This window comes from Urocitellus parryii, chromosome 12 (genome assembly GCF_045843805.1).
Source record: "Urocitellus parryii isolate mUroPar1 chromosome 12, mUroPar1.hap1, whole genome shotgun sequence".
In the NCBI taxonomy this organism is placed as follows: Eukaryota; Metazoa; Chordata; class Mammalia; order Rodentia; family Sciuridae; genus Urocitellus; species Urocitellus parryii.
This window is the reverse complement of record NC_135542.1, coordinates 49,216,869-49,231,947: the sequence shown is the minus strand read 5'-3', so window position 1 is coordinate 49,231,947 and position 15,079 is coordinate 49,216,869. Positions and strand designations below refer to the sequence as shown.

Sequence of the window (15,079 nt, the reverse complement as noted above, 5' to 3'; positions counted from 1 at the left end):
GTTGGACAACTATATCCATATCAGATAGTATACGGCCTAAAATGCCTTGCTAATACATTTTGAAATAACTTTTAAATTTATTTTTTAATTAATTAAAAAAAGTTTTGGAGCCGCCAGGTCCTTATGCATGCTAGGCAAGTGCTCTACCACCGAACTACATCCCTAGCCCTGGGAAGAACTTTCTTTTTTTTTTTTTTAATATTTATTTTTTAGTTGTAGTTGGACACAACACCTTTATTTATTTTTATGTGGTGCTGAGGACTGAACCCAGGGCCTCACACTTGCTAGGCAAGCGCTCTACCGCTGAGCCACAACCCCAGCCCATGGGAAGAACTTTCTATACACACTGAAGACTGTGGCAATTCTTCAAAAGTTTTTGAAGAAAAGAACAAAATATTCAGAGCTGTCCTTTCCCTCTTTCACCACTGAGCTACATCCCTAGCCTCTTTTTTTATTTTTACTTTTTAATTTTTGAGTCAGGGTCTTGCTAGGCTGGCCTTGAACTTTCTGTCCTACCACAGCCTCTGGAGAAGCTGGGATTACAGGCATGTACCCCAGTGCCCAGCAGAGTTATGCTTTGTAGAAAGATTAATCTGCCTGACAACACATAGCATTCAGGCTCTTTTGGAAAGAAGAGACTAGAATCAAGGACACTTTTCCTTGTTCTACCCTAATAAAAAGGGAAAGGTGGTCAGGTCCTGGTATAGCATAGGCAGAGAAAAGAATGGAGCAGATTTTTAAATTTATTATTAGGTTTCTGAGAAAAAATGTCAATTTTTTTCTTGTTATTAAAGATAAAGACAGTAAAATTTATTTTTCTAAAAACTTCATTAAATTTATTATCATATTTTCCCCAGTTTATTCACAAGTTCTTTTCTTGTGCTACTCTGTCCACACACACTCTAATGACATTAGACTAAATTAGGTGGTCTAAAATATGTCAGATAAATTGCCTTTGATACATTTAGTCCATTAGGAATTTTTCTGTCCAGGAAAATGTATTATGCATTATTTATCAATAAAAGACTTTTAAAAATACATAAGTGGATATTAGGGAAAACCATATATTACAGAAGACCAATGGGATAGAGATTGCTGTTTTTGTCATTAGCAACGACAGGGGACTTATTTCTCCATTTAGCAAGCCACTGCAGAACCATTTAATCTGACATCATGTGTAGAAGCATAACAGACCAATTATTCTTAGTACAAGATCCTAAAAGCAAGCATGAAGCTAATAAAGAAGTATGAGAAGTCATTTACAGAAGAGTTAAAAGCAGATTACCAGGCTGTTTGGCAGAAAATTCATTTCTTTGGATTTAGAATCTGAAGACAGTTTCTCAAGTTCTGTCTTTGACACTGGCAGCTCAGTAGAACAGGCTGAAAGGATTCAGTGACAGGGATGGCACTGGTGGCTTGGTGACTGTTGCTTTGGACGAAAAATTGGTAAAGAAGGGGATTAAGAAGTAAATGGTAGGGCTGGGACTGGGGCTCAGTGGTAGAGCACTCACCTGGCATGCTTGAGGCACTGGGTTCAATCCTCAGCATCACAGAAAAATAAAATAGAGGTATTGTGTCCACCTACAATTAAAAAAAGAAGAGGAGGAGGAGAGTGGTAAAGAAATGACCTTTCCAAGTTAGATGATTCTTTGATGGAATTTCAAAATGTTCTTGGCAATTTTTTACTCTTAAATTGAAGAATATTTATTTATTTTGCAAAAGTGATAAAGGACTTTATGTGGGGTCTTAGGAATTGCAGTTTGGGAAATGCAGGTTTACTTAGCTATAAATCAGTGTTTCAAAGAAATTAAAGAATAACATTCTTTTTTGGGGTTGTGTGCCGGGGATTGAACTCAGGTACTGGGGGATTACACTCAACCACGGAGCCACATCCCCAGCCCTATTTTGTATTTTATTTAGAGATAGGGTCTCATTGAGTTGCTTAGTGTCTCGTCATTGCTGAAGCTGACTTTGAACTTGTGATCCTCCTGCCTCAGTCTCCCTAGCTGCTAGGAGATTATAGGCGTGTGCCACTGCACCCAGCAAGAATAACATTGTTTAAAGAAGAAATTTAAAAATATTTATTTCAAAGTGAATATTCATATTTTTAACGTATCCCAATAGTATTTCTTATTACTGACCTTATGTGTCATAAATATGTATGAACACATTCAAGTTCAAAGATCCTAGAATGATGGTAGAGTAGAGGTTGAGATATTCAGCCTTCTAAAAGGTTGAAATCCCATTAATGCCAATGTAGCCTAAGTATGAATTCAATAATTGTTAACATTTTGTTATATTTGTTTTATCTATCTCTATAAAATTTTTAGGAAAAATTTTTTTTTTTTTTTTTTAAATAGTACCTATCTGTATTATTTAGGCCAGGCTGCTTTTTTTTTTTTTTTTTTTTTTTTTTAGTTCTCGGCGGACACAACATCTTTGTTGGTATGTGGTGCTGAGGATCGAACCCGGGCCGCACGCATGCCAGGCATGGCGCGCTACCGCTTGAGCCACATCCCCAGCCCCTTTAGGAAAAATTTGAAAGCATGTTCTACATATCTTGAAACTATCCCAAATACTTCAACGTGTATCCTCTAACACATTTAATAAAGATTAACAAGTCTACCGTCTCTTCTTTTTTGTGTGTGTGGTGCTAAGGATTGAACTTGGAGCCTCACACATGCTGAGTTCATGTTCTACTGCTGAGCTATATCCCTCGATCACATATCTTCTTAATCATAATTCTTCAGTTGTAAAAAATACATTTTTTGAGACAGAAAATTTTATATCCTCAATTCAAAATCAAGCCAAAGTTTTTACATTGCATTGTCTTAACTCAGCAGTCTCTCCCTTTAATTTTTGTTTTTATATTTTATTTTTTTGTAGTGCTAGGGATGGAACCCAGGGCCTCATTCATGCTAAGCAAATATTCTACTACTGTGCTGCCTCCCCAGCTCTCAGTAGTCTCTTAATTTACAACATTATTCCTGTCTTTTTATCCCCCTACAAGACTGACCTGGGTCCAAGTCAGTTATCTTAAATAGCCTATATTCTGGATTTTTTTTTTAAATATTTATTTTATTTTTTAGTTATTGGCGGACACAACATCTTTGTTTGTATGTGGTGCTGGAGTATCGAACCCGGGCCGCACGCATGCCAGGCGAGCGCGCTACCGCTTGAGCCACCTCCCCAGCCCTATATTCTGGATTTTTAAAAATTATTTTTTCATGGTGTAACTTTCCTTCCTAATCATTTCAGATAACTTTTATCACAAAGGATGGAGTTGGGAAAAGGAAAACTGCTCAGGACTGGACTGAATGTGTTGTATCAAGCAATACACCCAAACCATGGCCTTGCCTGGACGGATGGGAATCAAGTATTTCTGACTGATTTACAGTTTCACAGTGGAGAAGCCAAACTTGGGAACTCCAGAGTCATTGGACAATTTGAACATGTCTGTGGGCTATCGTGGGCCCAGTCAGCAACGGCTGACATGCCCACTCTACTTGCTATCCAGCACAAGAAGCATGTCACTGTGTGGCAGCTGTGTCCCAGCACTGTGGGGTCAAGCAAATGGTTGGTGTCTCAGACCTCTGAAATTAGAGAATCACTTCCTCTCCTTCCCCAGGGCTGTGTGTGGCACCCCCAAAATGCTGTCCTGACTGTGATGACTTCACAGAATGTCTCTGTTTTCCCTGATGTTCACTGTGACAGTTCCCGGATAAAAGTGGACATCAACACTCAGGGCCGCATTCACTGTGGATGCTGGACCCAGGATGGCCAGAGGCTAGTGGTTGCAGTAGGCAGCAGCCTTCATTCTTTTATTTGGGATAGTCCTCAGAAGATTCTTCACAGGTCCTCCTTGTGTCCAGTGTTTGATGTGGACAGCTACATCTGTTCCATGAGAGCCACTGTGGATTCACAGGTTGCTATAGCTACAGAGCTTCCACTAGATAAGATTTGTAGCTTAAATGCATTGGAAACGTTTGATGTTCCACTTAATGGTGAAGATACTCATCTTCCTACTTTTCCAGTTATTGATGAAATGCCTTCTGTGGATAAGGGGGAAATTGCTTCTGAATCAAATTCTGAAATATCAGTTTCTCCTTCCTTTTCAGAGCCCTTGGATCTAACTCATATACATTTCAACCAAGCTAGGTCTGAGGGGAGTTCTCTTATTTGCTTAAGACAAAAGAACTACTTGACAGGAACTGGCCAGGATTCTTCACATTTGGTCCTTGTGACTTTTAAGGAAGCAGTTACCATGACCAGAAAAGTGACCATTCCAGGCATTTTGGTTCCTGATTTAATAGCATTTAATCTTAAAGCACAGGTAGTGGCAGTGGCTTCCAACACTTGTAATATAATTTTGATCTACTCTATCATTTCATCTTCTATGCCAAACATCCAGCAAATTCATTTAGAAAGTAATGAAAGACCAAAAGGCATATGTTTTTTGGCAGATAAATTATTAATTTTGGTAGGAAAACAAAAGTCCACTGATTCAGCATTTCTTCCTTCTTCAGAGTCTGATCAGTATATCCTTCGTCTGATTGTTAGAGAAGTATTGTTGAAAGAAGAATCTTCAGCCACATCTAACAAAAGCCAGAGTGCTCCTTCTATTTGCAGTGCTCTGTTAAATAGGAAAAAATTGATTAGAAGTCTTTCCCCAGATTTTTGCCACCAAAACAGAGGGCTTTTATTAACAGCTAATACTAATAGTCAGAATAAAAGGCCTGGAAGGCCCCTTATTAAAGAAATCAAAAGTCTCCCATCCAGTATCACTGATGATTCCATTGCCCTGGAAACACTCTCAAGGCCCAGCAGAACACCAGATCACTCCAGCACACCAAAACCTCCTGATGTGTTTCAAAAAGAGAACTTACAAAAGGAAAAGGAAACTTACCAACTACCTAAGGAACTGGGAATTTTGTCTAGAAACCTGATTGAATTGCAACAGTGTCTTTCTGAACTCATGGATTTTGTACATAATGGGAAGAAATCCTCTCCAGTGTATCCACTCTCTAAGGATCTCCCTTATGTTCACATCATTTACCAGGTAACTGCCCCTTTGAGGAGCTACCACTTTACATTAAAGCTGCTGCATCCAGTGCAAGAACTTTTAATGAAAAAGAGGTACTCTAACTGAACTTCACTAACCTGGGCATGTATATTACAAGCAAGGTGATAAACCTTTGCAGGTTAGCTTACCAAACAGATAGGTACACATAACCAATATATGCTGTGATTTTTATCTTGTGTTTGGTGTGAAAAAATGAATGACTACACTTTGGCAATTTATATGTAGGAAAAAAAATTGTTATTTTGTTAGGAAAACCTTTTCCTTTTACAGTGGAGACATACAGATATTCAAAAACGTGGGCTGGGTATAGAGTAGCTTGCCTTGCATGTACAAGGCCCTGGGTTCAATCCACAGCACCACCAAAAAATAAAAAATAAAATGTTTTGGATGCATCTCTATGCATACATATGCAAGTACATATTATTATTTAGGTGGGATTATATCATACATGTGGGTACTTTATTGTGGATACTTCTTTCCACATTGAATATGGCCCTAACCCATCCTCCCCATAATCCACTTTCACCAGCAGCTTAATGTGTATCCTTCCATGTTTTTCTTCATACTCATATAATCTTTTTTTTTTTTTTTAATTTTTAATATTTATTTTTTAGTTCTCGGCGGACACAACATCCCCGTCGGTATGTGGTGCTGAGGATCGAACCCGGGCCGCACGCCTGCCAGGCGATCGCGCTACCGCTGAGCCACATCCCCAGCCCTCATACTCATATAATCTAACACAGATCTTGTATACATAAATATATACTGTATGTGTGCAAGGGGTGGTTTGTCATTGTTTTGCAAAAATAGTCATATGGTGCACTCCATGCTGAATATGCTATTTTTTTTCAACATGTACACAGAATTTTTCTGAAGAGTATATATAGATAACAAACACCTCAACCTCATTAGCCATTAGAGAAATGCAAATTGAAATCAGAGTGGACTGTCACTACACTTCGAGTTAGTTTTCTGAGACAAAAGAATTTATTTGTTGCTTAGCAATATAGAGTTTTGTCATTGAGTAAGTACAATAGCCTATCTTGGTGGAAATTCAGTGTTTTGACTGGGTTTTATGTTGCTTTATATGATGAAAGCTAGAGTGATTCTTAAAACCCAGAAGAATTTTATCAGGTTCTAATGGTCTCAGTTTCACATAGTGGGTGAAATCATATATGTTCAAGTCTTGGTGAAGTTTTTTTTTTTTTTTCTCTTCCAAGATTTGTTATATTCTCTGAATCGAGATTTTATGCTTTTCGTTAGATCTCAGGAATTCTCAGAAATTGCCCCTGTGCATTCAGCTATCCCCTTGTTGATCCACATTCACTTTGTTTTCCATTAGGGGCCACTCCAAACAGTGCTGAAACAGTGTATGTGTCCATTTGGTTTAGTACTTGTATTTATGTTGGATTGGTTCCCAGAAGTGGAGGTGTAAATTTGAAGACTATGTATGTTTCTGCTTTTGATAGAACTGCAAGATTGCCTTTTAGAGATTTTCTTTTAGGGGCTACGGTTGTGGCTCAGTGGTAGGTAGAGTGCTTGCCTAGCATATGTGAGGCCCTGGGTTTGGTCCTCAGCACCACATAAAAATAAATAATAAAATAAAAATAAATCCAATCTAGGGACTGGGGTTGTAGCTCAGTGGTAGATCTCTTGCCTTGCATGAAGTGAGGCATTGGGTTCGAATCTCAGTATCACATAAGAATAAATAAATAAAGATATTGTACCCATCTACAACTAAAAAAAAATATTTAAAAATAAATCCAATTTAAATATATTTTTTTAAAAAGATTTTCTTTTTTAATATTTATGTTTTAGTTGTAGTTGGACAACTAAATAAATAAGTAAAATAATGCCTTTATTTCACTTATTTATTTTTATGTGGTGCTGCAGATCGAACCCAGGGTCTCTCACGTGCGAGGCGAGTGCTCTACTGCTGAGCCACAACCTCAGCCCCAAAAGATTTTCTTTTAACTTTACAGTGCACTATCTCACACCCATCAGCAACATATGACTATCCTTTTCCTCACATCTCTCTAATCTGATCAGTGTGAGGTGTTGTTTCACTTATTCATGATCAGTGAATTTAGTGTGTTTTCATGTTTTTTTGCCAATTGAATGTGAATTGCTTGTATTTATTTTCCTTATTAGATTTAATAGATATTTGCAGCATGTTGATAGTGAAATCAACATGTATAAGCAGCATATAAATTACTCTTTTAATACTGGTCAAAAAGAGGTATTTTAATTAGTGTTTACTTAATATTACTACTGTACCAACTCAAGGATATATGCTTTTCAAAGAATAGTTTAAAACTAAATTTTAAAAAATTATAGGTAGAATTTTAGGGACCTTACTTTCTGCATTACAAATTTTTGTTTTTTAAAATGTTGATTATATCTTCCTTTTATAATGACAAAAGTAAGAAAAAAAGCAAAATAATGAAAAGCATAGGACAGTGTCTCTTATAATTTCAAATGTTACATTTCATGAATTAAACAATTAGCTGCTTAGGACTTTTACAGTTTATTCATGTGACTTTGTTTACAAATGTTATTAGTATACATTTTTTGAGTGGTTTGCCCTACCATAAATGGAGTATAATTTATCTTTTTAAGTTGAAATCACATTTCTTAGCATTTAGAAAATGAATTGTGAAAATTTTAACAAAACAAATTAGACACATAACTTACTTACAATACTATTCTTTAAATACATGAATGAAGATATTATTTCAAATAATACATAATTAGAAGTAATTTTTCTTTATTTTATTTTATTATTATTTTTTTTTTTTTGTTAAAGAGAGAGTGAGAGGGCTGGAGATGTGGCTCAGCGGTAGCGCGCTCGCCTGGCATGCGTGCGGCCCGGGTTCGATCCTCAGCACCACATACCAACAAAGATGTTGTGTCCGCCGAGAACTAAAAAATAAATATTAAAAATTCTCTCTCTCTCTCTCTCTCTCTCTCTCTCTCCTCTCTCAAAAAAAAAAAAAAAACTCTCTCTCTCTCTCTCTCTTTAAAAAAAAAAATTAAATAAATAAATAAATAAAGAGAGAGTGAGAGAGGAGAGGGAGAGAGAGAGAGAGAGAGAGAGAATTTTTTTTTTAATATTTATTTTTTAGTTCTCGGCGGACACAACATCTTTGTTGGTATGTGGTGCTGAGGATCGAACCCGGGCCGCACACATGCCAGGCAAGCGCGCTACCGCTTGAGCCACATCCCCAGCCCCAATTTTTCTTTATTTTATGTTTTGTGATTATGCCTTTGGGCTCTTAATGTGTCTTAAGTTAGAGTGATAATTTTAAAATATTTTTTTATACTCTAGCTATATTTGAAACCATTTCTAAAGAAGATTAATTTGTAATGACTTTTTACATTTTAAAAATGATTTTCCTTTATACTTTTTCTAAGCTAAGTGAATTTTGACCACAGTTTGTTTGTTTTATTTGTGCAAATGCTCAGATATTTTACCACTAGGTCAGTCTTTCTTTGCATTTTCTCCACTAAAGCAAGTGTGAAGTTTCTTAGTTCTTTCTAAAACAGCCAGGGAATTGTTCTTCAGGATTGAACTGTGCTACTCTCCATCATCCTAAAGTGTCATTGGTCATGTCCTAGGAAAGCCAGTTCCTAGAATTAGAGTTTAGAGAAAGAGGGAAAGTACCTTAGGGATTGTATTTTGTTCTGATCCTGTAGATATGTTAGATAATGCAGCAGAACTAAGAATACAAACAACAATAAGTGTTGATGAGGATGTGGGGAAAGGGGCACACTCTCACATTGCTGGTAGGACTGCAAATTGGTGCAACCAAACTGGAAAACAGTATGGAGATTCCTTGGAAAACCGGGAATGGAACCACCATTGACCCAGCTATCCCACTTCTCAGTTTATACCCAAAGGACTTAAAAACAGCATACTATAGGGACACAGTCACATCAATGGTTATAGCCGCACAATTCACAATAGCTAAATTGTGGATCCAACCTAAATACCCTTCCATAGATAAATGGATAAAGAAAATGTGGTGTATATACACAATGGAATATTACTCGGCATTAAAAGAGAATAAAACATGGCATTTGCCGGTAAATGTATGGAGTTGGAGGATATCATGCTAAGTAAGCCAATCCCCAAGACCAAATGCTGAATGTTTTCTCTGATATAAGGAGGCTAATTCATAATGGGGATGGGGGGGGGGGCGAGGGAGGAACACATGAACTTTAGATAGGGCAAAGGAGAGGGAAGGGAAGGCAGGGGGCACGGGGATAGGAAAGTTGGAATGAGACAGACATCATTACCCTAAGTACATGTACGGAAACATGAATAGTGAGACTCTACTTTGTGTACAACCAGAGACATGAAAAATTGTACTCTATTTGTGTATTATGAATTGAATTACATTCTGCTGTCATATGTAACAGAATAAATAAATTAAAATAAATTTAAAAAAAGAAATGAAAAGAAAAAGAATACAGCAAGAGCTCCTTAAGATTTATAACTGAAGTATAGTTGATAGTGATAATAGACAAGTATTTTCAAAAACTGTTTCACATTCTGTTCTTAAGAAATGTTAGCCCTTTCTAGCTCTCCGGCCATCTTGACGGCTGCTCTAGGTTGGGGGCCGTCCCTCATTTAAGGCAGGAAGATGGTGGCTGCAAAAAAGACGAAAAAGTCCCTGGAGTCGATCAACTCTCGGCTTCAGCTTGTTATGAAAAGTGGAAAGTATGTACTGGGGTACAAGCAAACTCTGAAGATGATCAGACAGGGCAAAGCGAAATTGGTCATCCTTGCCAACAACTGTCCAGCTTTAAGGAAATCTGAAATAGAGTACTATGCCATGTTGGCCAAAACTGGTGTCCATCACTACTGTGGCAATAATATTGAACTGGGCACAGCATGTGGAAAATACTACAGAGTATGCACACTGTCTATCATTGATCCAGGTGATTCTGATATCATTAGAAGCATGCCAGAACAGACTGGTGAAAAGTAAAACATGTAAAATTTTTCTTTAATAAAACTTGGCAGAGTGTGTTTTAAAAACACTGCAAAAAAAAAAAGAAATGTTAGCCCCATTTCTATTCTTTTTTTTTTTTTCTCAGTAGAACTTTATTTTTATTTATTTATATGCGGTGCTGAGAATCGAATCCAGGGCTAGGCAAGCACTCTACCACTGAGCCACAACCCCAGCCCACCCATTTCTATTCTTAAGAAATGTTAGCCCTAGGGCTGGGGTTGTGGCTCAGCAGTAGAGCGCTGCCTATCACGAGCAAGGCACTGGGTTCTATCCTTAGCACCACACCAAATAAATTAAACACATTGTGTCCAACTACAACTAAAAAAAGAAATGTTAGCCCCACTGTTTTTGTAATAGTTTAGCAACATTTGTGTATTTGTTTATTTATTTGTTTATTTATTTATTTTGAAGAAACCTTGTTATGTAGGTCCTGTTGAAAGAAGAGCAGTGCTTCTCTGCAATGGCAAGCTAAGGCTCAGTGCAATTCAGCAGATGTTTGGCCTCTCTCTTGTTGAAATGCTGCATGGTAGGTTAAATTCATAACACTCCTCCCTTTACCATCCGTTCTGTGGCTTCCACTGGTAACAGAAATGAGGTATACCAATCATTCAGTAATTTGCTAGTTAATTAATATCATTAATTGCCTAGTGTATAGCCAGCCTATTAGAGATAACACATGAAAATATTGGTTCTGCCCTTAGGAAACTTACAGCCTAGCTGGAAAATTTAAATGTACACATGATAAGACTAGAAAAGTTACAAAGCAATGTATAACAATGAAAAGGAAATCACATAGCAACCTCACGTATACTTAACTTATTGCACTAAAATGTAAAAATCATAGCATTGCAGAATATTTCTTTTTTTTTTTTAAGAGAGAGAGAGAATTTTTTTTTTAATATTTATTTTTTAGTTTTCGGTGGACACAACATCTTTGTTTGTATGTGGTGCTGAGGATCGAACCCAGGCCGCACGCATGCCAGGCGAGTGCGCTACCGCTTGAGCCACATCCCCAGCCCCAGAATATTTCTTAAAAGAAGTTGTTCTGATATGGAGCAGACATGGAGACATGAAGGACACTCTCAGATGGTATTTGATTGAGTAATACCCACATTAATCAGATGTGGAGCATGATTGTTATGCCTCATTTTATTTTTCTTTTAAACATAATCTTAAATGTTTTTAAATAGCCAAATAAAACATCATGTCACAGAATACATATATTTACATTGATTTAAATGTCCCAAGCACAATATAGTAGATTTTATTTGTTCATATAATTTAAGATTTACCTTTTCATAAGCATAGGAGCAAATATTAGTCTGCTAGAACAAAGGTTTAAGAAGTTATTCAGACATTTTGATATTAACACTTCTATATTCTTGTTAGGCTTCATTCTTTTAACAGTAGCCAACACACTGAACATAGAATATCATTTTATTTTTTCCCGTTTAACATTGAAGTATTAGCATTTTTCTCATTTTTCTGTTTTGGCATTTGCATTTATGATGTAGCTTCATAAATCACTTTTTTTTTAAAGTTAGTAGATATTCTTTTTTTTTAATTTTTAAGACAGAGTGAGAGGGAGAGAGAGAATTTTAATATTTATTTTTTAGTTTTCGGCAGACACAACATCTTTGTTTGTATGTGGTGCTGAGGATCGAACCCGGGCCGCACACATGCCAGGCGAGCGCACTACCGCTTGAGCCACATCCCCAGCCCCATAAATCACTTTTAAAAATTGTTTTGCAGTATTAGGAATTGAACCTAGGGCCTTGCGTATGTAGTTCACTCTACCACTGAACTACATCCCAGCTCTTTGTTAAAATTTTGGAACAGGGTCTTGCTAAGTTGCCTAGACTTCTCTCCTGTCCCAGTCTTCCAAGTAGCTGGGATTTTGGACATGTATCACCATGTCCAGCTCATGATTCTCATTTTTAATGGATAAGTTAATATTCCATTCTGAGCTGTTCTGTATCTTATTTGAGATGTATTCTTTGACCCAGTTAGGTGGTTTTCAACTTTTCACCATTATAAATAACACTAAGAAAAACCCTCTCTGCATATTTTATGTTATTCTTGGGAGTGTAGATTTTCAGAAGTGAAATCACAGGGTCAAAAGGTGAGACACATTAGACTTAAAGGAACCAGAAAAGGTCCAAGCATGTGTTGTGCTAGTGGTTCCTAGGTTACCCTGAATCAAACCATTCAGGATTATCTGGGCAACTATATTGTAACTAGTCATTTCAATCTCCTTGAATGTCTACAGGTTATTATGGATCTACAAAATAATGAATGTTCCTCCATAGATTAACTGCTTCTCAGATTCAGATAGTTTCTTGAGAAACTGGTGAAGAGCACATAGATAAGGGAGAAAACTTCTACATACAACCCTTAATGTATGTGCATACACAAGCTTGTATATATAGCACTGGGTGATAAATGCCTGGCCTGGGTGAAAGTGTATGTCCTTTAACTCTACCTAAGTGACCAACTTTGGATGACTATAATTCATTGACATCCTCTTCCTGCCATGTAACCTGACCCTCAGTCCTTTTAGCCCACCATTCTCTGTAAAATCCTATGATGATAAGGCTTGATATCAACTACTGTATTCCACTAAAAAAAAAAAAACCCACCTTATTTGTTGTCATCAATCTCCTTATAGAATTAGATATCCTAAATTGTCTTTGTTTATTTTACTTCACAGATTCCCATTGGATTCTTCTCTCTGCTGATAGTGAGGGCTTCATCCCATTAACTTTCACAGCCACCCAGGTAATCATCGTGAGAGATGGCATCCTGTCCAGGTCAGATGTCTCCAGGGACCCTCTTTCGCACAGTCAGGATCCTCTTCCTTCACCTGAAGTCTTTGGAGACCTTATTGCCCAGGGTTTACATACCACTAGCTGTTCTAATCATTTAGACGGCGTGGCCTGATATCTGTTTGCAGACTATTTGCTGTATAGCTTTTCAAATGAGATCATGACAAGCAAGGTCGTTTTTGCACTGTGGACTCTCACTGGTGAGATTTGTACTATCACTCAGATGAGGCATTGCCATGGCTAGCTCTGCCACCTTTCTGCTTTTTCCTCTGGGCGGAGGTACTTTGCTTGATAGCAGAGCTTAGTCATTGTTAGATGGCTCAGAAAGTGGTTGTTTATGTATTCATGACTATGGTTTTGCCTAAGGGCAGAATTCCCAGAACAAAACAATACTATGGTGCCATGTGGATTGTTTTGTGGTTTATCTGAGGCTTTGTGTCCCTTGCCCAAAGGAGTGTTAAAGCTGTCTTAGGAGCACTTACAGTGTACTTCAGTGCTGTTACAGTCTTTTTCTTGGTTTAGAGATGAGGGTGAGGAGTGCCACTGGAGAGCAGATGCTCCAATGTGTCCTTTTTAACCTAAACCCAGCAGGAATCAGCAGAGTGCAAAGGAAGCCAAAAACCTGGTTTTTGCTCCCAGGGCTGCCTGCAAAAGGAGGTTATGCTGGCATTGGCCTTACCTTCTGGGGTTTAACCTATCCTTCTTGCTACCCTAAACATTTCTGACTGGCAAAGGCCCAGACACTGCTAAACACTGACCCTAGGCAACTTTTTAATGGAATTTTAAGCAATTTGACTCCTGAAGGGTCCTTCTGAACTTGGGCTGATGCTACTAGTACAGTGCCAAGCACAGGCAAGGCCTAATACTTGTCACCATTCTTTTGTGTTTGTGTACAGGTGTGGTGCTGGGGACCAAACCCAAAGCCTTGAACTTGCTAGGCAAGTCCTATACCACTGAAACACACCCCAGCTCAACTTGTCACTTTGATTTTGATATCTTTCTTTTTTTTTCTTTAAAATGTTAGAAACCAGCCTAGATGCTGAAAGTATTTCAGACAGTTGAAAATTTCACTGAGAATCTGAGATTGTTCTAAAAAGTACCAGTTTATTAGACTTATAGGTGAAGTACCAGCTTTGTATAGTGGAAAGAGCCTGAATCCCTTCGGGTGGATGTACCACTTTTCACTCCCTTCAGACAGAATCACAGATTGCAGGCATTTCAGCAGAGCACATTGATTAAGGTATGGCTAGACAGAGCACATCTGCAGATAAATTGTTTCAGCTAGAGAAGCTCCATTAGCACATACATGGTTTCCCTCTTTTCCTTTAAAATTATTTAGAAAGAAAATATTTTGTGCCCTTGGGGACTCCTGTCTGTCTGTTACCATTTATTTAGATGGAGCTGGACAGGAAAGAAGCAAGGGTCCATTTTGTGGTTCACATGCATTAGACAGCTGCTGGGATAATGGAAGGAGAGGCCACTTGTCTGTAATCAGCAGCCTGAGAGTAGTGCCTCAGGACTGACTTGAGGCCTGGCTCCATTTGCAAAGGAGGTATCTGGGGTGTGATGAAATCACAATTATTAGGAAATCTAAAGAGGGGGACTAAGGAACCCCCTGGATAAGATCAGTATGAATGCCTCAGCCTCAGATGTGTGTTATAATTACCATTTCTTGGCAGAGTCTTCTGGGTCTTCAATAAAGTCACTAATTGTGTTTGTGGCTGTTTTGGTATTTTCTTTGCAGTTGTTAGTGGTATAGAGAAATGTTCTTGATTTTACATATGTGTATGTTGTTTTTGTGTTTCTGCTTCTTGTGAATATAGTCCAGAATATAAATTATATCTTTAAAGCATCTGAATCCATGACAAGTCTTATACAAAAGATGTTTCCTTGGCCTCTGTTATTAGTGTAGTCATTGGAACAATAGAAAACAACCCAATATTTGTTGGCTCTGGTGTTAGGGGAAGAAGAGCTAAATCCTTTAAATTGTTTTTGAATATTATATTGAAAATATTTTTCAAGAAAAATGGTATTTACAAATTACATTTTATACCCAAATTTTCTCAATTTTTGAATGGGTATTATTTAATTCTTGCAATTATATACAGAATAGAGTAACTTATAATTAAAGAGCCCACTACCTAATTTAAGAA

General features: G+C 37.5%; 1 protein-coding gene and 1 pseudogene across 6 annotated transcripts in view; both read left to right on the top strand.

The window, feature by feature from the left end:
• Positions 1–15,079, top strand: part of Wdcp (WD repeat and coiled coil containing) — a 42,099-nt gene that overhangs the window by 4,449 nt on the left and 22,571 nt on the right. For 2 of the 6 annotated variants that reach the window (XM_077792144.1, XM_077792145.1), the window contains exons 2-4: positions 3,259–5,059; positions 10,513–10,627; positions 12,812–12,879. In XM_077792144.1, coding sequence (XP_077648270.1) covers positions 3,278–5,059; positions 10,513–10,627; positions 12,812–12,879 — 1,965 coding nt within the window. In that variant the 5' untranslated portion in view covers positions 3,259–3,277. Of the gene's footprint in view, positions 1–3,258; positions 5,060–10,512; positions 10,628–12,811; positions 14,623–15,079 lie in introns of those variants that run through there. The other 4 variants (XM_077792146.1, XM_077792147.1, XM_026405311.2 and 1 more) reach the window with 3 other exon arrangements.
• LOC113194394 (large ribosomal subunit protein eL30 pseudogene) lies at positions 9,715–10,112 on the top strand (annotated as a pseudogene).